The 23,580-nt window shown below is 36.6% G+C and overlaps 1 protein-coding gene across 3 annotated transcripts in view; it reads right to left on the reverse strand.

Moving 5' to 3' along the window:
- The window catches only part of PCSK5 (proprotein convertase subtilisin/kexin type 5), a 225,664-nt gene that overhangs the window by 126,348 nt on the left and 75,736 nt on the right, over nucleotides 1–23,580 (reverse strand). For all 3 annotated transcript variants that reach the window (XM_083884563.1, XM_083884562.1, XM_083884564.1), the window contains exons 6-7: nucleotides 11,802–11,890; nucleotides 6,014–6,186 (exon numbers count right to left, since the gene is read on the reverse strand). In XM_083884563.1, the coding sequence (XP_083740689.1) occupies nucleotides 6,014–6,186; nucleotides 11,802–11,890 (262 nt within the window). The remainder of the gene's footprint in view (nucleotides 1–6,013; nucleotides 6,187–11,801; nucleotides 11,891–23,580) is intronic.

A 23,580-nucleotide genomic window follows, 5' to 3' on the forward strand; every position in this document is an offset into this window, starting at 1 on the left:
AAGCACTATTGTAATGAGCAAGAAGATGGACAGAGTACTTTTTAAGTGATCAGTGAGTGTGCCATGTCAAAAGGAAGTTTGAAAGGAGACTGTTCTAAAAAAATATCAGAAACAAAAATGGAGAGAGGGAATTTATGCCCAGGAACAAATGGGCAGAAAACTACACATGAAGAAACCGTGTTGTAACTTAGAAGAAAATCTCTAACCAATAGATTAATGTTGGCCATGAAACGTTTTCCCAACAGAATCAGAGAGAAAAAATTCTGATTTGTTCTAGGACATGAAACGATTCATGTATTTAAACAGCACAATGCCTGCGGTGGTAGAAACCTGTACTGGATTACCTATGCTGTCATTTCCGGTCTTATGTCCTATGTTACAATTCAATTTATCCAAGAGATTACCTGGTCAAAATCTGTAAAGACTCCACTGTAATGTGGAGTTTTCTAACACCATAAAATGCACCATAAATACAGCAGAAGAGGCATTTTACAGTGGAAATGAAAGTAAGAGAATTAGATGAATAATAAGCTATATTACTTTTAATAGTGAAGGTTGCCACTTGCAAAGACATGGACATGAGATTTCAGTTAAGACTGGCTTTTCCCCAAAAGATTTATAAAAGCCAGAAAATAATAGACAATCACGAAAGCAGGGATATTGATGAAGAAACAACTGGATGGAATTTTGCTGATTGGGCTTATGACAAAAAACAGGTGCAGATGATAGATGTTAGAACTATGAATATCAAGCCAATGGTGCTATGTCTTGTGAAATCAGCAGAAAGATACACAACGATAAAATATTGAATATTTTTCAAGTTCTACTATGTAATCAGCATCCACCTCTACTACAGAGCCAATCAAAGTTTAACTCAGTATCTTGAAGCATATGTATCTATATATGTATCTCATCACATGTTGAGACTTCACACCATCAATGCAACCAGGACTATAGTATATATGCAAATTATATAACAGATAAATGCCAGGACCTAACACCTAACACTACATCAGCATACTGCAACTCTTGTCTCCTGAGACTATCTCCAAGCAGAGCACTAATTCCTTTGATTGATTTTCAACAAGTATTTCTTGCCAACTAATTGGAAATGTGCAGGAGGTCTCATGCATGCAAAACATATCCATATGTGATCACAGACAGGCATAAACACAGGTATGTGTTATTTAGACTCAAACAACAGCTGAACAAGGTGGAAAAACAGTTAAAAAAATTAAAATCCGCTGTGTATCACTTGAAATGTATTAAAAAGCAGCCATTTTTGACACGTTTGACTAGAAGTCTTCCCGCTGTAACTTCTGCCTTTGTTTGCTGAAATGCAATTCTCTACCAAAGTAAAAAGAATAATTCCTCTTGGTGTAGGCAACACATTTTACTTAGAATGATGCGGTGACATGATGACAGGACAAATAAATTTAATAGAAACATCTGTGGCAGAACACTGGGAGCAAGCCTTTGCCTAGACATTTGCAAATGATGAGTAATCTCTTCCATTTCTGGAGCAGAATTATATAGTAATGATGATGACAATTATAATAAATGTGAAATTCTTCTTCTTGATTTCTCCTTTTCTTCTCTTTCCTCCCTCACTCTTGCATGTGAGTAGGATGCTTGTAGTGACTGTAAGAGAGCCTTTCTACTCCCAGCAACCATTTTGAACACACACTGTGCAGCCAAAGTTGTTGAAGCAAGAGAGATGAGAAGGGGCAGTGACGATGGAAGGGAAGGCATGAAGCTGAGTACAAGAGGTTCAGCCACACAGCATCTGGTCAATAATGTCCATTAAATATTTTGGCTTGAGTCCAGCTCGCTAAACAGAGTGGTGTCACAGCAATAAGAAGAAGGTCCCTGTGCCACGCAGATTTCTCTTCCTCTCCACCCTCTCCAGCTTGCATTAAGGATGACCTGAGAATTTACTGATTTATATATACTTCCTTATGTGTACTACAGAAACAACATAAGGCATGCGATTGGTGACACACTGGAGAGTGAGATAACCACTTAAACATAAAACATCCACAGTGGTCACATATCCAGAAACTTCACTATTAGGTCTTTGCCAAACAGAGTGAGAGAGCAAGTCTGAATATCTGAAGTGCTTTCCTTTCCAAATGTTGTTGATACTATTGCAGAATACCAGGCTTATTTGTATGAATAAAAATGAACTAGCCTGAATGCTGCACGGTGGAGCCATGAATCAGCAAGCTCAACTTCATCAAGTGCTTATAGCATTGTGCTTATTGACGGTGAGACACCAACAGGCATCTAAAAACATAAATGGAATTTATATTTATGAATCAATGAAGGCTTTGGTGTTCTCCATTTTGTTCCAGACTCAGCATGGTCTTATTACCACAATCATGTCATGCAATGCTAAGCCTGTTTGCTCTCGAGCATAGGGTGGAATGTGGCATTACATACCTAATCTTTCCTTTAATGTGTTACTTTTGGATATATCACCATTTGTTTGATTTCTTTTTCAGGCAAATTCTGCATGATTACAATGGATTTTTCTTGATATTATTAGAGCTGCAAATTCTAATGCATTAGTATTTAAAACACAATCATCTAGAATTTTCCACACTTACGACTACACTATTTTCAAGAAAAGGACATTCTCAACTGAAAGCATGATAAAAAGGGAGTTCTATACTTGCACAGAAATTATTTGATAGTAAAGTATCCAAGACTTCTCTTGGAACTTAATTAGGCAAATTTAGTAAAATTAAACTAAATACCCTTACAGATGACATAAAATCATAGCATTCGTGACAGGTTTAAAAACTGGTTTCCTCTTCCATTACCTTGGTCCTGGGCAGAATTTTTAGGTATATTTAACTTACAAGTTCATTTCATAAATCAATTTATTCCTGAGTAGCCTTTCTTTAAATAGATTTATCAGTTTCAATTCAAGGCATGTGTAATCTCTGTGTAATTCTATAGAAAAACTGTGCAGTAAATTTTTATTATTTTCTGCAGGATTTGAAAGGTGTAATCATATTAGCTCAGAAGATTTAAAAGTAATAATAGTTGTGAAACATACAGCATAAGCTGTTAATTGAAATAGTATGTGCTTAAGATAAATCAGGTGCTTTTTCATGGAACACAATCTTTCAGAAAACTCAACAATGGATGGCTCTTGCATCCATTTAATTTTATGCAATGATTATAATAAATTTAAAATAATAATTGAGTTTGATTATGCTCTAATCAAACTTACTATTCAGCACTACCTTTGATTTTCCTAATAAAACCAACCAGACATAATTTCCTCTTCAGATGTTTTTAAAAATTCTTGGCATTTCCCTTTGCTGTTTCATTTTAGGATTCTAATATACAGTTTTGTGGGTACATGCATAATAAATTAGGAATATTGATCTTCAAACTTTGTGTAGGTCTGAAAGAAGGGTTTGCCAAATTTTCCTGTACTGATGTGTCCTGAGTAACCCAAAATGTTATTGCATAACATATCTATCTATGCCCAAAGTTGCTACTGTCTCTTTGAGACACAGTGGCCAAAAAAGGAACAGTGAGGTGTGTGCTGGTCTTTTTTTAAGGTTGGGGGCATTCAGCAAAAAGTGCTCTTTCTCTTTTTTTCTTGCTGGGTGAGCTGAGATAGCACAAGGCAGAGAGCAGCTGCACTACCAAGCCAAGAAAAATAGAACAGCCCCTGCTCCATACGGTCACCCCAACCTGCCAGCAGTGCCTGGTCAAAGCAGGAGGGCATGGAATCCAAGTTGTTCAAGCTGGCTGCCTGCTATTATTGCCACAGAGAAGGCTAAGTCCCTCCATGAGTTCCAGCTGTTGACCCAGTTCCAGCCTCCAGGGACTCTAGGTTTTCTTTTTGTTTTGTTCTTGTTCCCTCTTGGTTGGTAACTGAGGAGGAGAAGGAGATTTTTAATTCCAGAAGTTCGGCTTCTGTGCTGTTTTTCTCTCTTTGCTCTCTCTCTCCACCCCAGGTTGTCTGTAGAGGGAGCCATCCTGGGAATAAGAGTTGTCCGCCAGTTTTCTTTTTATCTCTCCACACACAGTCATCCATGGAGACTGCCATCTTGGGGGAGGGTTTCTTTGCTGGTTTTGCTTTTCTTTGTTTCTAGGGAGTCCGTGAGGAATCCATGAAATTCAGCAACATTATTACTGATTATCACTGATATTTTTTGCCTTTAATGACTGTTTTAAATTGTTATTTTTTCACTTACTTACATCTTCTTACATTCATCTCTTTTTATGAGTGAATGGGGAGTAGTTAAAACTAAAAGGGAAGGTAACTTATTTTGGAGTGTCTTCCCCCTTTAATTCTCTTAAACAAAGACACAATGTTACTTTAATTTACTCCAGAGATGCAATCCTAGACATTATTCTGCTGTTGTTCAGTTCAATATTCGTGAAAAAAGTAGAGTGAGGATCTATGCACAACATAATAAGCATTTTTGTCTGCCTATTATTATTGCACAATTATTGTGACTCCTCAGGGAAATCTCTGTTTGGCTGAATATGTAATCATGACCTTGAACAATGAGCCCATTTCTGGGATATTTTGTCAAAGAAAATTCATCTTTTCTTCTTCCATTGGCCTCATCTTTTAAAATGACACCACTCATGGCAGTGTAAAGAAATGTAGAATAAGTGCCTTTATCTGAATACAGAAAAACATGATTTATTAAAAAGAAAGAGAACAGGTTTATCTCAAAAATTCTTGGAATGGAAACAGCCTAGCAGGAAAGGTACTAATTCCAACATACATTTACAATCTTTCGGTCTATAATATATTTTAAAGAATGAAAATTATAGGTTAACCTTAAATGTTTTGTATTTCTTATCAGTATATTTTTATGTAAATTTTTAAAAGAACTTCTATATCCTGAGTAGAAATGAAGAAGCCTTCATAGTCAGAGACAGATAAAATATCCAAATATATAGACATACTTAGATCTATTCAATTCTTCATGGGCAATTCAGGCAGAACAAAGTTTGATAAAATGACATAAAAGTTAAATTGCAAAAATAATAATTTGACTTGTATCAAATATGACTTCTATTATTTCTCAAAAAAATTTACCAAACTTTTTCTAAACTGTTATCAGAAAAAGCCTACCTTAGAAAATTAAATGCTATATTTTCACTATGGACTGGTGCTTATTTCACATACAGAACAATGTGCTGGTAAATTAAAATTCATCTAGGTTCTGTAGGGTATCTTCTCATATTACTGCTATAATAACAATGGAACAATAATGTTTGTAGGTAAGATCTATGCTCTTGGCAAGTTGTTCCATATATTTATCCCCATTTGAGAACTTGAGATTTCAATGAGGAAATGACTGAGTCCTTCTGGTACAGAAATTCAGGCTGAACTTTTCACAGTTGTCTCTCCTACATGAAATATGGCATTTAAACAAACACGCATATGTGCTTAAACATAAAACTAGCTTGAGCAAGATCCCCTGCATCCTTGCAGTTCCATTAGTGTCCTTATCAACACAGTATTCTAAGTTGTATGAGATCAAATATAAATGGCAAAAAACGCATGGGTATGGACCTTTTTTTGACTCCTACTCCCTATTAAAATCACTTAACTTACATTAAGAAATCACTCAAAACAAAGCAAAACAGAAATGAAGAAAGAAGGAAACACAGTCAAAGGTTTTGCTTTAAAATTTCTTTGCAACTCCAATTTGATGAATTGGCACTGATGTGCAAAGTAGCATATCTCAGTCAGTCTAATTTACAACACTACCTCAGAGCAGTTTTAAAAGACACTGAGGATGATGTATTCCAGTTGAAAATGATCAGAGCTGATACTTCAGGTAAGACCAACAATCAGGTCACTATGAAAGGAAAATATGCTTTTAGTTTGATGCAAAAGAAATTTTCTTCTTTCCTTCCAAGTCCTTTGCCTTTCCCCATGCTGAGCACCTGCATGCACTGGGCACAGGTACCTCACATGTACACATGAAAGCAGCCCCAGGCGATCCCTTTGATGCCAACCTACCATTCTGATGCCGTTCTCAAAGGCCTGACGTGCTAGAGAAGCAGGTCCATCCACAGTCTTGCCATCATCATCAGGCCCCCAGCTGGCACTGTAGATGTGGATGTGCTGGGGATTAAGGCTTAGAGACTTTGCTTCTACCATATCTGTCACATCTCCATCCAGCATCCGTACACCTGCAGAATGAAAAATACAATTAACTGTACAGACAAAATCAACATGTTTCTTTTTCCACCCCCGGCTCAAGAAAATTGTTGTATATGACACCGAACTGAATAATTATAAGAATTCCTACTGTTATTAATGAAAAAACAACAACAACAATCTGTTTGGGTATCTGTTTTCCCTATGGAAATATGGAATGCCTCTATGGGAAAAAATATAAAAAATATTAATATTTTCATCTTTCCTCAAGTTTTAAAAATTATATGCAAGGAATTTATCCACAATACAGCCTTCAAACTTAAACAACAAAGTTTTAGGCTAAATAAAATTTAAAAAAATACTTGAACCTTGAAATGTTTTTATGTTAGTTAAAGATAACAATTGATTTTCTTTCTCTTTTTATACTGCAGTGAAACTGAAGCACCTTCCTTGAGTCATTCAGTTTTAATCATGTTAACAGATGCAATAAAAGAATCCCTACAGACAAGTAACCTTTGCATCATTGTATGGGGCTGCAAGGAAGAAACTGGGGAGAACTATCTTGTGTACAGAATGATTACCACATACTGTAGCACAGAAATTACAAGAGGTTATGAACAAATATGTTACATTTTTCAACCTGAAATTACCATATGGTGAGCATCCTTCTCTTGCAGAAGGAGCTTTTGTGAGATATAATCTGAAATTCTTATGTTAAAAGAATCCATTTACATGGGTTTGGACAAGTCAATGTGCCAGCACTTCATGATGCTTTAAGATTACTAGACTGAATGTAGTATGCTAAAATCTGAAATTGAGAAAATATGGAAGTTGTTTTTTTACCTAACTGTAAGACTTTATGGTTAAATATGAGAAAATCACCAATGCCAGTTTTAACCTAAACAAAAAAAAACAAAAAACAAAAAACAAAACAAACAAACAAACAAACAAAAAAATATCTACACACAGCTAGTCTGACATGTGATCAAAGGGAGGTTAAATATTAAATAAAAATTTAATAAAATTGTATGATAGAGGGATGATTTACAGGTTAGATGCTCTTCTCCCTTTAAAAGGCCACTCCTATGTAAAGGCCAAATTTACATATTTTTAAATATAGACACATTTCATTTTGCTTATGAGCTCAGTTTAAAGAAACTTGTGTGTTTACCAAGACTTCCAGTTAACAAGAGGCATAGGGAGTGCTTTGTTAAAAGAAGACCCTTTTTCCTTACTCTATCTGACTCAAAAATAAAAAGTGATTGTATTTCTCAGTTCACACAGAAGTTGCCTATGTTTTGTGAGATAACAAACTTCTACAAACTGTGATCTCACTATGAACTTTGCTTTATAAAAAATAGTAATTAAATCAACTCTGTGATTCTAGGATTTTATTTTCTTCCGCATAATCACAGAAAATTAATGATGGGTGGAAGTTGTGTGCTCAATTTCTTTAAAGCACATTAAAGTATCTCTCTAGTTCTGAATAAAGACAATAAAGGTACACAGGTTTTGAAAAAAGGAAAATAAAGCTTTTCCTTATGACTTTGTTAGCAAGTCTAAATATCTAAATATTAGATTTAAATAATGAACAATAACTGCAATTGCTGCCACTAGCGCCTAAAGTAATTCATGCCTTTTTTTTTTTTTTCGTAGTGGTGAAGTGGTCTACTTTTAAAGCAACACAGACATGGCTGTGACTTAGGTGTTGTTCTCTGTTGCCAGCAATAAACAGACTTGCTTCAAAGCTGCGGGCCAAGGCCAACTGTGTGAGGTTCAACCAGGCCAAGTGCCAAGTTCTGCACTTTGGTCAAAACAACTCCAAGCACCACTACAGGCTGGGGACTGACTGACTGGAAAGTGGCCCAGGGAAAAGACCCTGGGGTGCTGGTTGACAACCAGCTAAACATCAGAGCCATCAGTGTGGCTGGGTGGCCAAGGTCAATGGCATCCTGGCCTGCATCAAGAATAGTGGCCAGAAGGACTAGGAAAATGATTGTCCCCTTGTACTCGGCCCTGATAAGGCTGCATCTTGGGTTATATTTCCAGTGTGAGCCCCACACTTCAAGAAAGACATTGAGATGCTAGAACCTGTCAGAAAAGGGCAATGAGCTGATGAAGGGTCTAGAGGGTAAGTCTTGTGAGGAGCCGCTGAGGGTGGGGGTATTTAACCTGGAGAAAAGGAGGCTCAGGGGACACCTTATTGCTCTGTACTATTGTCTGAAAGGAGATCATGGTAAGGTGAGGGTTGGCTTCTCCGAGGCAACCAGCAACAGGATGAGCGGACACAGTCTTAAACTGAGCCAGGGGATGTTCAGGGTGGACAGAAATCAGAAAGAATTTATTCACTGAAAAAGTTATTTAAGCAGTGGAGCAGATTGCTCAGGGAGGTGGTGGAATCATCATCCCTGAAAGCATTCAAGAAACAACAGGACATGGCACTTAGTGCTGTAGTCTACTTTTCAAGGTGGTGGTGGTCAGTCAAAGGTTGGACTTGATGACCTTGATCTTATCCAACCTAAATGACTTTAATTCTGTGCAAGATGACTTTGAACAACAGACAGCTTACTGGATATTTGCAATGAAAATAATGATCCTTCCTTCCTTCTTGTCTTCCTATCCCCGCCCCCAATGTCTGCAGTGGTTAAGTCTGCTGATCACACATCCTCCAAACTGCATTTGGCATGTGGTGATAGAACAACAAAAGCTATCCAAAAGGCAATTAGCAGACTGTGTTTGCAGACTGTTCCAAGACTTCAGGGCTCTACAAACTTTTTCTAACATTTGCAGTAATTGCAAAATATAAGTGGGTTTTTACTCAGAACAAATTTTCAATGAATCACAGGAAACATGCAAAACTGAGCTGAAAGGAAGTCTTCTTTTAAAATGCTTGCTTTTATTCAACATCTGACTTAAACTTAAAGAAACAGCTGAACTAATCCTTGTCAACTGAAGACAATATACATCTGTTGTGCCATAATTCAGTGTAACTGTTTTCCCATCAGGACTTGAGCCCAGCCAAGTAACTAAGCACCGAAATCCCCACAGATGTTTTACAACTTCCACAATCAGTTTGCAATAATAACAGCAAGCTAACCAACCCTTCCTATAAAAAGTCTCACAAGCTCTGTACAAGGTAATTTGTTTTGTTTGATTATTGCGATGTTTAAATCTAAAAAAACCCCAAATTCATCCCTTTGGTGCACTGGTTTGTCTTTTAGTGAGAAGGACTTGTGGTTTACCTACACAGAAACTTGGATAATTTTTCATAAGAAACTTTCATAACCTGTAAAAAGCCTGAAGACCCAGACTGCAATTTTACTAATTTTTTTTCTACAGGTTACATCTCCACTACCACCATTTTAAAAGACTTTCTAAGAAACTTGGTCATCAGAAGTTCCTAAATGTTTGGAAAACAGACAAGGAGTATAAACACATTTAGAAGAAAATTAGCATTATTAATGGATATCTTATTATTAACTTCCCATCAGAAAGATCATTAAGTGGATTTGTTCAACTACCAGTATTTTACGATGGGACAGATTTTTTTTGCCTTTTTCTTGATATCCTTAGTATGCCTTATGTGTCCAGGAATGCCTTCCGGTTGGAAGCACCTTCTTGGTGGAACAAATCCAGCACCATTGTCAGCAGGTGCTCCTATACATAAGGAGAATGTAATTGCTTTACCTCAACTCTAGTTTCTTCTCCAAGAATACCCCAGGAGGGCCTTTAAATCCCTGGGAAACAAGTGAGCTGAATACTAGTTCAGCATGATATGATTCAGAATTTTTATACTCTATCTGGCCTGTAGAGAGGGAACGCAACCACTGTATATTCACATATGTGTAGCTTATGGCTGTTTGAAGGAATGGAACGAGGTAGAGTAGCGGTCAAGTAGAGGTCAGCAGCAGAAAAGCTCTTAAACATATTCACCTAGTGGAAGAGGAAGATTAATCTACCTTTCCTGGAACTTTGTGTTAACTCTGATTTTCTGCAGATTATTTGTTGAGCTTCCTGAATGCTTATTTCCAAATGCTGATCCTTTTAAAAGGTGGCACCTTTATACAGTGTTACTAATTTCCAGCTTTCTTTTAAGAATAAATAATAAAAAAGCACACATATTTAGTCTTTACTGTTTCTATTACCTGCATACTGTGTCCATCTAAGTCAGTTTTATACTACATTTAGAAAAGACTGTGAGTCAGCTAATATGCTTGGAGGGTATTTATTATTTCACATTCTCAATACTTAATAAACTATTAAGAAGCCATTGTTACTTCTGGAGAACTTTTCAAAGCCATATCAAAGCTGTTGCAGGTTGTGTGACTATTCCACTTCTGTCTTTGCCATCAGTGCACTATTTCCATCAGTGCACTAACTCTCTTCTGACTCTGGTTTGACAACTCAACAGATCTCACGGCATAACTGCTGGTACCTGGTTAAATGCCATGTTCACATGGGACAACCTGTTCATCTGTCACAAACTCCCTCATTTGACCAGTACGGATTTTCTAAACCACTCTGACAGCGTAGCTTTGTAAAGGAAGCCTCTTCACCTGAGGGGAAATTTTTTTCTGCATCACTATAACCTTATCTCGGATCTGGTATTATCTACCCGAATTTTCTTTATCCAGCAGAAAAACAGAAAGCTGATGTGAGGATGATGCTGTGTGCTTTGGGTAATTTGAAATGCCTCTGTGCTCACATCTGATCTGGATCAAAATTGTACTGATCCAGCAGAGAAGAGATGCAGTATTTTTAATAATGGAACCATGGTCTCAATTTTGCCTGTTCATGTTTTTGAACTGTCCTCTGGTGTACAAATAGGTAAACATGTTTCTGTTTTCACAGATGGGCTTTATCTTAGGCTCTATTTTGAAAGGCAACAATTAATGAGTTTGAGCTACAAACTCAGTCTTTCAGCTGAAAGCCAATATACCAATCCCATAACTTCTCTGAAAGTTCAGAATAAATTTCACTAGAAGTAATACGATCTGTCATAGGCAGGCTACATCCCAGGAGACATACAGATGACATTTTGATCATCATTGCCACAAACTAAGCTAAAGACATTAATTTAACAGCCAATGACTAAGAATTCACAGAAAACACTTGACGCCTCTTAGCTGAATGAAAAAAAAAATGTGATCAAACATTGATTTTCAGGCAATAATCTTATCACCCACAGAGATCAAAAGGAGATTCTCACCAACCACAGACAAGCAAACAAAAAATGCATTCTGTTTTGAGAGTGTTTTGTTTGGGATCAATATGCAAGGCAGTATTACTGATGCGTACTTTTACTTACGGTTTGTCAAAGTTCATCACTTAAGAGCTCTGAATCTGTGAGAAAACCCCAGTGTTCTAATTCCATGGTCATGTTTTTATCAAAAGTTTGACTTTCTATTTTTTAATGTCTACTGGGGGGCAGTGTTCCAGAAAGCACTGCAGAAGGGCCACCACAGACAAACTCCTTCAGTATTGATATTGAACGACCACTCTTCAACTAAGCTTTCCTAGCTAACACAGTGCGGCTTGTTCATACAAATCTTCCTCTCTTGTTGAGAAAGGTCTGAATGCAACATTTAGCACAAATGGCTCTTTGGTTACATTTTTTTTTTAATGTGGGAGAGATTGTTTCACATACCTCCAATCTTGGCATTAAAGGCGATTCCTACTGTGCAATGTGAGTTGTTTGCTGTGGCTGCCACTTCTCCAGCACAACGGGTTCCATGCCTGCAGTCAGACAAACATTTTTCAAAGTAAGCACAAACCATTAGGATTAAAGGCTTTGATTTTGCTTATCCTCAGGTACTAAATCAACAGCTATCCACCATGTCTTGCACTTATTTAATCCCTCACAATAATTTATACCCATGTTACAATATTTCTCTGACCATGTTTTAACATTACCACAATCGCTTTAAACTCTTTGTGCCTACTGGAAAACTCACAGTTTGTAACAAAGACATAAAACAATGATACATAGTTCACAGCAACAGAAAGGAGTCTTAGGTATCAATTCTCAATTTTGAACAAAATTCTACATTTAAACAAAATGTTTGTCCAGAAGTTTCCAACAACCATTCCTATTGCTAGTATGTGTATGTCCATCCAACCTCCACCATGCACAATATGCCATGAGGAAGATGAGGTTGCACCAATGCCCACACTGCTGTTTAGAGGTGAGGCTAAGACTGTATGCCAGGTATGCTCAAAGCTTAGGCACATCTTGGTCCTAACCTTGGGCCAACCTTGCAAGCCTGCTTGCTTTTCTGGGAGCAGTAAAAATGTCAGAAGCACCTTTCACATCAGAGGTATGCTCTGTGCCTGGAAGCAGAGCTGAGCTGCAAGTATTTAATTTCAAGAAGCTACTGAAGGAAAACATGAAATGTCCTGTGGTTGCTCACCCCCTTCCCCACTGTGCAAAGCCACAGTGGGATGCTTTGCCTAGCCCTAATCTATGTGCTCTAAAAGGTGACAGTGGCCATTCATATTGTCCCCATGGCAGCAAAGCTGCCCCTATGTTTGTGTTTTTTGCCTTTAACATGGGTTTCACAGGGTGTTTTCTCCTCATGCCCTCATCCTTCTGAGTTATCCTCCATTACAGAAATGTGACACAAGCAAAATGGAGCAGGCAGGGAACTTTAGAGAAGTGTTATGAGGGGGAGATATAGAGTTTCAGACCAGACAGCAAAAGAGATGGGGAGTTGGTAAGACATATACAGAAAGATAATATAAAGCTTGGGTAGCCAAAAAGAAAAGTTTAATTCAAAATGAGAAACAGAAAACTACATGGCAAGCACTTCAGAGGAGGCTAGCTGAGATCAGTTGCGTACACAGTTTTCTCCTGGTGGTGGTTGACAGACTTGCTTGCACACACATCTGGAGAACACAGGTGCTTTTTAATGAAAGTTGATGTTCATCTTACAGACAAGAATCACTGCTGCTTTCCCTTGGTACAGTTTGTTTTAGGTAGAGTAATTCCTCATTTCATTACTATTAGAATAATTTTTCCCCCTTACCCTTTTCAGACACTCAGATGGGAGATATTAAGATTACTTGTTTGGAATGGATTAATGTAAAACAAGAACAACAATAAATAGGACTAGGGAAAAAAGATAAGAAACAAACAAAAAAGCAATATAAATGATCAACACTAAAATGCTAAAATGTCAAAGAATATAATTCAGTTTATTTGACAAGTAAGATATACATAATCTATGAGAAAAATGTAATCTTTATTCACAAAATCAAACCAACAAGTTGGAAACTGATTAATTCTAAAACTGGATCAAGATTTCACAGTTACATTATCTCAACTAATTTCCTGTTGATCTGTCACAATTCATTATTTGGTTGCCAAACTTGACCAGAGAATTTTTCAAGAACTTCACTAAATTTGAATTTTATTTTTCATATGAAGGCTAATTTTAAAGCCTAATTTTTCTTCATTTGAAAAAAGCCTGCTTGACTTTAATTGGCAAATAAACTGTCTTATCCATTTACAGAATTGTTTTGAAAATCCTGAAGTAAATAATTAAAAAATCACAGATGAAAACAAGTTTTTAGAAGATCCTTACTTTCAACTATATTCAAATAGTCTTCTAGCTCTGTGTTTGAAGAAATATCTTTTAAAAATGACTTAGTATTTAAATGAAAAGACCTGTCTTAAAAAGTTTTACAAGACATTATATACAAACATGCATTATTTTCATTATTATTTTGTTAGGTGTCATGTGCAAGTTTTGAGGTGTTATCACTCAAACATCAAAGCACATGTGACTATACTCTAGAAATGTAAAAATACCTGCAGAGATCAGCTTAGTGCACATAATTTATTAATAAATCATTCTCTGCCTGGTGAAAGCATGTGGCTAAACTGCAGATTCCCAGATGGAGACTGGATTGCCAAGAAATCCCTCATGGGCACCAAGTTTTGGAAGAAGTGATGGGAAGAAGGTCTTTCAGTTGAGAAAGTGAATGGAGAGAAGCCACACCTGGAGGAGGGAGGCTGCCTGGAGAAGAATGGAACAAACAGCTCTAATTTCTCCTTGGCTCCAAATGAATACCTGCTACTTTGGTAACTACATCCAACAGACCTTGTCAAAAAGATTAGATTTCCACTGTATCATCAAACATGCTGTTTACCCCAGGGCCAAGTAATGTGCACAAGATCAGTTCTGCTAACACCTCTTGGGATGCCCTTTTTCTCAGAGAGGGAAACTTCCTATACATAAAGACAATGCATTAGTAAAAAAAAAAAAAAAAAAAAAAAAAAAAAAAAAAAATATCTATCTTAGTCATTATTATAAATTACAGCAGAATCCCAGGAATGTAACCTGTAACATGAACTAAACTACATGGTTGGTGGAGACTGAAAATTATATGAATAAAGGAACTTAAAATGTTAAAACAATTTTCAATCCTATGGAAAGAAAAAGAATGGAAATTTGGGTAGCTATTGGTATTTGTAGGAAAATAACTGAGTTGGAATTTATTTTTTTGCACAACTCTTCTTTAGTTAAACTTTCAAATGTTTTTAAAGTTGTCTTTAAAACTGCACTATAATCCTCAACAGGAAATGTGGTATCTGAAGGGTTACAATGTAATAACAGTTGGAGAAAAATATATTTTAACAGCAAGCATCAGAAATGCACTTTATTGAACCCCAGACAAATGTCTTATATAGCGCCGAAAAAAGTATTTTAAAGCTGTTCATATATAAATGTTCTCTAATAATCTGGAGGGTGGAAAACACTTTTCAAATTGACACTAGGTTGGGATGCTATTCTAGGAACATCTGAATAAGGACATAAAAAGGAACCGTCACATATTAAAAGCATGGGCAAGTAAAATATCAATCTTTTGCCTTTAAAACATAATCTGCTACAGCTGAAAAATAGCAATAATAAAGCTACTTCCCAAAGGAGAGATATTTGGATATTAGCAGCGGAGAAAGATGGCAGAGTAAATATGAAAAACAAGTTACACAAATCTTCAATGTGCGATATCAAGAAAAATGCCAAAGACCTGGGTGTCATCACAGCCAGGATAGTGTTTCTCGGCATCACGGTGCTGTAATGTGGTTACAGCACAGGACTGGAAGATCTCCAGTAAACGTCCCCAGGGCTAATGACTTTTTGCATGATTATGGGAAGTTGCTTTTAGAACAACTTGAAAATATCTCATTTATTTCTCACAAAATCAAAGATGACAGCATTAAACAAACACATTTGGAACATTTCACACGTCAGACACGCAAATTTTAAACTTAACAGCATGGACAACAGCAAAGCTGACTTGCCACTCTCTTAGCATTTGTTAGCTATTAGCAGTTAATTTGTTACAAGTGTGAAGTTCTGATACAAGCCTAGGAAAGGAATATGCCTCTACAATTTACTTAGCATTTTACAGTTTTGTTTTTCTGAGTGGGCAAATTAACTGAGCATATAAAACAAATACGTCTTTTTTATTTTCAAAGCAAACAATGAATAGATGGTCTGATGGAGCAAATGAAATAAGATGTAGAATAAAAAGTATCAAAAAAGAAAGTCAGCAAATAACATATTTAGTCAAGTATATAGTTAAATGCAATAATAATAATAATAATAAAGGATTTCTAAATTTGCTTTAATCCAAAGAAAATTTTTATTCAGCCTCTTTTCTGGAAGGAAAAAAATTGGTGAGAAGAAATAAAACAGTTCAATCACCAGGATCAGAAAAACATTCAGCTGATTTTTTTCTCCTATTGCCTTTCATACTAACTATCTACATTATCCTTCTTAAAGTAGGCAATCTAATTCTTGTTTTTAAATCACTAAAGCAAATTGCAAGTAAAACCTGTACAGATTAGTTACTGTGCTCTGGAATTTAACCTGTTCAATAATAACATCAAGGCTACCTTGGAATAGAAAATGACTACCTAGACACACTTAATGAAAAGCAGTACTTTGTCTACTTTTGAAACTGAAGCATATGAGGCTGCTTAGACTTCAAGACTCCCTTGCCACATAAGCAAAAAGTTCTTTTTATGACCATATGCAGGTTGGTTGAGAGGCTGTAGAAAGGGTGGAAAATCCTAGAACAAGCAATTCTGGCAGTTTCTTTTTGTACAGCCTAAAGAATAGAGGAGAAAAGGAGGCTCAGGAAACACCTTATCATTCTCTACAACTCCCTGAAAGGATGGTATAGCCAGGGAGTCAGTATCTTCCCCCAGACAAGAGCAACAGGACAAGAGACGCAGTCTTAAGACGTACCAGGAAGGGTTTAGGCTGGACATTAGGAAGAATTTTTTCACAAAAGGAGTGAAGGGGCATTGGAATGGGCTGCCCTGGGAGGTGGTGGAATCACTGTCCCTGGAGGTGTCAAAGAAAAGACTGGATATGGCACTCAGTGCCATGGTCTAGTTGGCAGTGTGGTGATGGATCATAGGTTTGACTCTATGACCTCAGTGGTCTTTTCCAACCTAGTTAATCCTGTGATTCTGTACCACAAACACTTGGGAAGAACCAAATACCTGTCCACACTTTTATCATTCTTAATCCCTGAGATTTGATAGCTTTATTGCTTTGCTCATGACATACAGAAAAAAGGACAAAGAAAAGCCCAAGTTCAAATCTTGGCTAGCAAAATAGTAAGGGGAACAACTAGATTACGCATCTTAATGAGGGGAAAATGACAAAATCAGGAATGTGTTTTTATACAAGAAAAAAAATGGAAGCACTTTTTAAAAATAGTTTATTTAGCTAATTCTTTACACTGGTTCAACGCAACAATTAAATTCTCTGTTCCTGTCTGCAACAGTCTCAGTGACTACAACACAGCCCTGGAACTGAAGGTTTTGCAGTATCCCAATAAATTACTTGCTTAACTCTGAGTAACAGCAGGGTAACACCGTACTTTTGTCCGATAAAGGTATCCTTGAAACTTCTCAAGGCAACTGCTAAGAATAACAAACAGAATAAGTTTGTATACCCTAGTACATCTCCTTCTTGTTTGGGATACTGCTCCTCTCTCATATATTAATCCTGCCAGAAGATGACAGCAGTAGAGTAACCTACATTGGGTCATTCAAGACTTCAGGTTTCTCTGGCTGAAATCCACAGTATTCCCACAAAATAGAAACACCTTGCTTCTTTGGGGAGAAGGAATAAAGGTGGGCATACGGTTGCCGCTGTATAGTTTTCTTGTAAGGCTTGACACAAACTCTCTTAAAGTGGAAAGATACAAAAGTGTATTTAAATGAGCAAAAATCTTTGCAGACAGCTTCTTATATTATTTTAACAATATTTTACTTCACTTTAATTTATCTTTCTTCATGTCAAAAATGGAATATTTCTACCTACCTTCATATTTCTACCTACCAAATATTTTCAGGATGAGATCTGGAAAATGATGCTTCATAGTAATTCCTTGCATAAAATATGGATAATGAGCATAGTTTAAGTCATGTCTTTTGAGTCTAAAATTATTCCTAATTTTGAAAGGCCTCAGATTACAAACCAAATTAGTGTCACTCTCAACGTTATCTTACACAAATCAGAAACCCTTGTTATGCTTTATGAATGGTTCCATTAATTTTACCTGCTGGTTTATTTCTTCTTTTGCTAATGAACTGCTATCAGTTTCTGAATAGATGGCTATCCAAAGTCAATGATCTATTACAATTTTCAATAGTCTCTGAACGCTTTGGAGTATGAACTGGAACATGACACAAATTATTATTTTCCCTATGCCCTGTATTTGCTATTCCAAGGAAAGTCCACCCATATTTACCCGAGATATCCTTACAAAACACAGTCTTGTACACAATGAATAAAGCTTGTTAGAAAGTTGCTCCTGAAAATTCCGAATGTACCACCTGTAGTGAACACTCTTACTTGGGAAAGGTTACTATATAATGGCTGCACTATGTTATCTGCACAATAAGATCTTTGGTTGAGATGGATACAGGTGAAGCAGTTTGTCATATGTTTTTTGAAAAAGTGAATAACTAAACTAGGCAAATTCGATGCATTACATGCATGCATTTCATCACTTTTACTATAACATCTAAAGTCTTTTAAAAGTAATACTTTTTGGGTGTAAGAAGACACTTCTATTTTCATTCTACTGAAAAGGTACCGAGAACTTGAACTGCAAATCTGAGACTAAAAGAAACACCTCTACTAGAATAGACACATCTTAATAATAACTTTCAGAAAAATAAAATTAAGTTCTACAACTTTTCTTTGTTCTGTAAGCAAGTCACCACATAAGATCTGTAAACAAAAACAGGAGTAAAACTTTGGACTGAAGTTTCTTAGCAATTCTGCAAAAGCTAACTACATTAAAGCCAGTGAGAGTCATCATCATTTTGATGAGAAGCAAGAATGTTTTCTTCCACATTACTGCCTGCCTATGGTAGAGGTTTGCCTTGGAATTAGAAGACTTATTGAACCTAAGACTTATTGAACTAATTAACCTAATTGCACATGAAGAAACCAAGTGATGTAATTTATTTGGTTTAAGATTTTCATATTTTTGTTCTTATAGCTGCCAAGTTGATTTCTAAGGTTTTCAGGGGTCCTTGACCTACTTTGGAGATAGAGTTTCCTATGTATTTGAAGTGTCCTATAGATCTGTAGATACCACAAGTTCCTCTAACAAATGTATCTGCTCTTGTTACATATAATACCTGAAATTATATGAGTTAAAGGAACCAAAGGAGTAAAGTTGGTTTTCTACTTTTCTTCTTTTTTTTTTCCACCTCAATTTCCCTGCCAGTTATGTGATGCTTTACAAAGACAAATGGGACCATCACAGCAATTGTGGGATCAGCAACTACACAAAAGCTCCATGTTTGAATACTTTACTGTTAAAGACTGAGCCAAAGAAGGCATTAAGTATCTCAACCTCTTCCTCATCGTTGGCGATATTCTCTGCCAGGGCCATAAAGAATGGAGATTTTCCTTGCCCTTCCTTCTGTTCTTAATGTATTTATACAAACATTTTCTATTATCTTTTACAGTAGTCAACAGATTGAGCCCTAGGTGAGGTTTCACCTTTCTAATTTTCTTTCTTCATAACCTAACATCACATTATTCTTCCTGTGTTGTCTGTCTGCCCCTTCTTCCAAGGGCCATGAAACCTATTTTTTTATCTGAGTTCCTGCAAAAGCTCCCTGTTACACCAGGCCAATTTTTTTCCCTGATGGCTCACTTTTTGGCAAATAGGAAAGGTCGGCTCCTCTCTGCTCCTCTTTAAGATAGTCTTTAAAACTTCCATCTATGTTCAGCCTTCCTGGACCCCTTTATTATTAAGAACTGATCGCCTTAAATTCATGGTCATGAGCCTGCTCTGTTACAGATACATTCTGTAGATATCTTATCTTAGATATCTTCCATTCTGTATTTCAGTTTCACAAGATTTGTATGATAGTATATTATGAGTCACTGTATATTCTGATTCATGTTTTTCATCCACACTGACACCAATGTGTATCATCTGAAGACATCTCAGGTGCTTGAGCCACCTCTTTCACTTAAAATCTCCACACTTTTGTGTAATGAAGGCCCCAATGAAATAGAAAACATAAACTTCTCAAAAATATTTTGCATCAGCTCTATTGAAATCACACCTAAGCACAAATGAAAAATATCTTATAAATACAAGAATCCAAATCTGGAGTTTCAGGCTAAGATCTCCTTGGCAGGAAAAGAAGTCCTGGACGCCTTTGGAGATCTCAATAACAGTTTAGAGGAACCCTCTTACAGAAAATTTTCTTTCATGCAAGGAAGATAATGATAGATCCAAAGATCCTAAAGTCACAACACAAACATTAGGAATAATAGAGTGATGTCCACACAGGTCATGGACGGCTCTTCACCTAGTCTGCATACTCCATTTTTCATGGTGGATGACTGCTGTGACAACATTTTTAAAAAATTAAGATTACGTAACTCTGTATCTGTACCATATTTCAGCTCAGAGACACACTTCCTACCCATCTTCAATTCTGAGTGGAATTTCAACTGCACTGTGCAAGATTTGTACTGTGCTTAATGCTAAATTTCATTTGATGCTGTTCTGCATTAAACAGACCTTCCATTTCTCCTTAAAGATGCATTTCAAAGATGAATGAGGAAATTGTTGAAATAAGTTCAAGTACTTTTATCTGTGTTCATAGTTGCTTTTTAATGAAACTTATGTCATTGATTCAGCAGGAGCAAAGTTTCCTTTTACTTGAGAAAAGGGTTTCAGCATAAGAAGTGTAATTCTCACACGCTCTCTTCAGTGCAGAACAAGTTAGCAGCTGTTCACCGGATGTGCCTGTAATACTAAGGACAGAAGTGCAGGGACATAAGTTGGGCTGAAAGGAGAAGTAAAACATATCTTCTCACTACACTGTCTTTGCCACTCCTTGACAAACCCAGCCAACAGCCTCACCCTCACACATTTTGGCTAAGTAAACAAGCCACAGTCTCCTCCTCAGTTTTCTAACACCAGAGATTTGATGATTGCTTTGAGTCTGTATAGCAGTACAAGCAATTTTTAAACCAGGTTAAACATATACTCCTCAGTGCAATCTACATCTGTGATATCCATTCCTTTACTTTGACATCTGAATTTCTCAATCTTGATCATTTTCCTTCAGGAAAAGGAAAAAAGGTAATTTGTCTTCAAGAGAGAAATCTGACTTTAATAAAGTGTCTAAGGTAATAATCTGACAGTATCTTTAAGATAAATTACAGAATCGCAGAAATGTAAATCAAGGCTATAAAAATAAACCTGCCAACAGCAGTAACCTTACAAATGCCCATATTTTCATTTGTAAAAAAAGCAACATCTGAAAATTTCTTATAAAAATCCCCTAGTCGTGCTGTTAAGACATTAGTTTCTATCATAAATTTGCAAAGTTCAATCATTAATAGGATAGTATTTATAAGAATGCTTCAATTTAAAAGCTTTTGACACTGGATTCACAATTGCTTTATCAAACCTATAATTAGAGGTCTGCCTTGATGCCACAAACATTAGAAGGGTAATCAATGCTATACTTGTGCTGGCTGAAAAGTCTCAATGAACCACATTTTGCACTGCCTTTGACTGTGCTAACTGTGAAATCATCTGGCAAAGTCAATTACCACATATGCAACATGGATTCACTCTTTAATTTTTGCCAATACCTATAATGTCTGAAAATTGGAAAGCACAGGAAAAAATGTATTTATGCTCTCAAATCCTATTCAGGCTGTATAAGTATATGTGCATGCAACTTGAAACTGATTTACCATTTTACAACATCAAAACTAGCCTATTGTAGCTGCAAATTCTCCCCTGCTAAGTTCAAAACCTCAAAATACAGACACATACTTAGAAAAAATACCTACTCTGGGAAAAAGAACATATGAAAAATCCTTTCCCATCTAACTCTCCATAGAAAAGAATTCAGAAAAGTCTGTGTCCCTCCTATTGTTGACTTTGAATTGTAAGGGAATATCTGACTCATTGTGATCAGTAATTTACATAAAAACACTAGAAGCAGTTGCATAATGCTTCAGAACTTAATTTTATTTGTGAGCTCATTGTCTGGTACTTCAGTAATTAGAAACAGAAAGAAGGCTTTCCTTAAGTGTTGTGGTTAAATGTTTGAGACCATGAAAGTCTTATACATCATAAAAAAGAAGATCACTGTTCCTCAAACACTAGTTAAGCAACAAACAATACTGTTCAGTGACTGATACCAGGATATAAAAAAAGAACTATTTTTTTATCTTTCAACTGGAATTCTAGCTGAATTTGGGTTTTGTTTATTCCTCTGTTTCAGTTCTCTCACTTTCAATGACTACCGAAAGGATTGTCTTTCCTGTGGCTCTCAAAAATTATAAATTATACCACTTATGGTTGGCGCGCAGGACTATGTAACATAGTGTGATAACATAATGAGCAGATTAGAAGAGTTTAGCAAAAAGACAATTTTTGGTAGCCTGAAAAAACTCTCATTATGAGATTTTCCACTATTGAATCTGGAACCTGGATCAAAAGGCTACTTAATCAACACTTGTAGTTCAATGAATTTTTTAATGTCTTGTCAATATGAAATGCTGTCATCAAGGACTGATCATAAACACCAGTCATGAGGGGCACCTATCATGGGCAGGTGAATTAACTTAACAGAGACTGCCCCTCCTCTAGCCTGGCTAATTGTCCTCAGCTTCCACCAATTCTAAGATCCCACTTACTTTCAGAAAACTTCAAATGAACAGACATTTTACTCTGAAACAGCAAAGCACAAGAACGTCAAAACATCAACTGTTAGTTTGTTGTCTGTTCTGTTTTAATGCACACCTCATCTCTTCCCATAGGTTAAACACCTGTTTTGCATTAAAAGAAAAACATTATCAAATGCAGTATATAGTGAAGATTTGTGCTCCACGTTTTTACAACAATTTCCTTTCAAGAAAAGAAAGTTTCCACTAAAAGATTCTACACACATGTTTTCAGTTCTACCCTGAGAGAGAAGAAATGAAGCATGTATGATGATTACCCCTGAGGTATGGCAATCTAAAGGATAAGCATGTTATATAACAGCACCCAAAGACTAAGTAACAGTTAAAACAAAAAGTGAGGAAAAAAAATTGCTCCAAATGAATCGCTAAATTTATTATACTTCATCACAGTACAATTCTGCAAGCCGCAAAGTTTATCTTCCTTATTTTTACAATTTTACACTGGAACCTTTATGCCCCATGGCACTTGGTTGGCTCATGACTTTGTTCTGGCCAGCAGAACTGTTGCAGCAGCCAGGAGGGGATGCGAGTTATTTGATACCACCTCGAGCCACGAAGGGGAGAAGAGTACTGTTCAGAGGAGTGTTGTTTGTGGGACTGCTGGTTTATAAGACTGTGAGGGCAGGTGCTGGGTTCTATGGTGAGCAATTGCTTGTGGATTGTTCACCTATCTCACACACTCTGTTATTACTCTTGGTCTTCTTATTTCATTGCTGTTCCCAGTAAACTGTTCTTATCTCAGCCAACAATCTTCACCCTCTGTGTCTCCAATTCTCCTCTCCAGCCCTGCTGTAAGAAAGCAGGAAGAAGCGAAAGGAGAAGACACAAGGTCTTTAGTATTTAGTGGGAACAGTAAACTGAGGAATACCTTTTCTAAACCATGACAGGTCACTAGATTGTAAGTAGGAGATTAGCTGATGAATCACTAACAATGCTCCTTGTAAAATGTGGCATCTCAGTCTGTAAGCTCAAACAGACTGCATTTACTTCATGTCTAACACCTGCTAAAACTGCAGCACAGTAGGATATTGGCATAACAGCAATGAGTTTAGAATCAGAATACAAGCAAAAAAGAATAAATCAGGATTGCAGTCATTGACTGTAGCTTCTACACCAATGACCTGTGACTACTCAGCTCAGATCCTGGTTTTC

Source organism: Zosterops lateralis (assembly GCF_965231275.1).
Source record: "Zosterops lateralis genome assembly, chromosome: Z".
NCBI lineage: Eukaryota > Metazoa > Chordata > Aves > Passeriformes > Zosteropidae > Zosterops > Zosterops lateralis.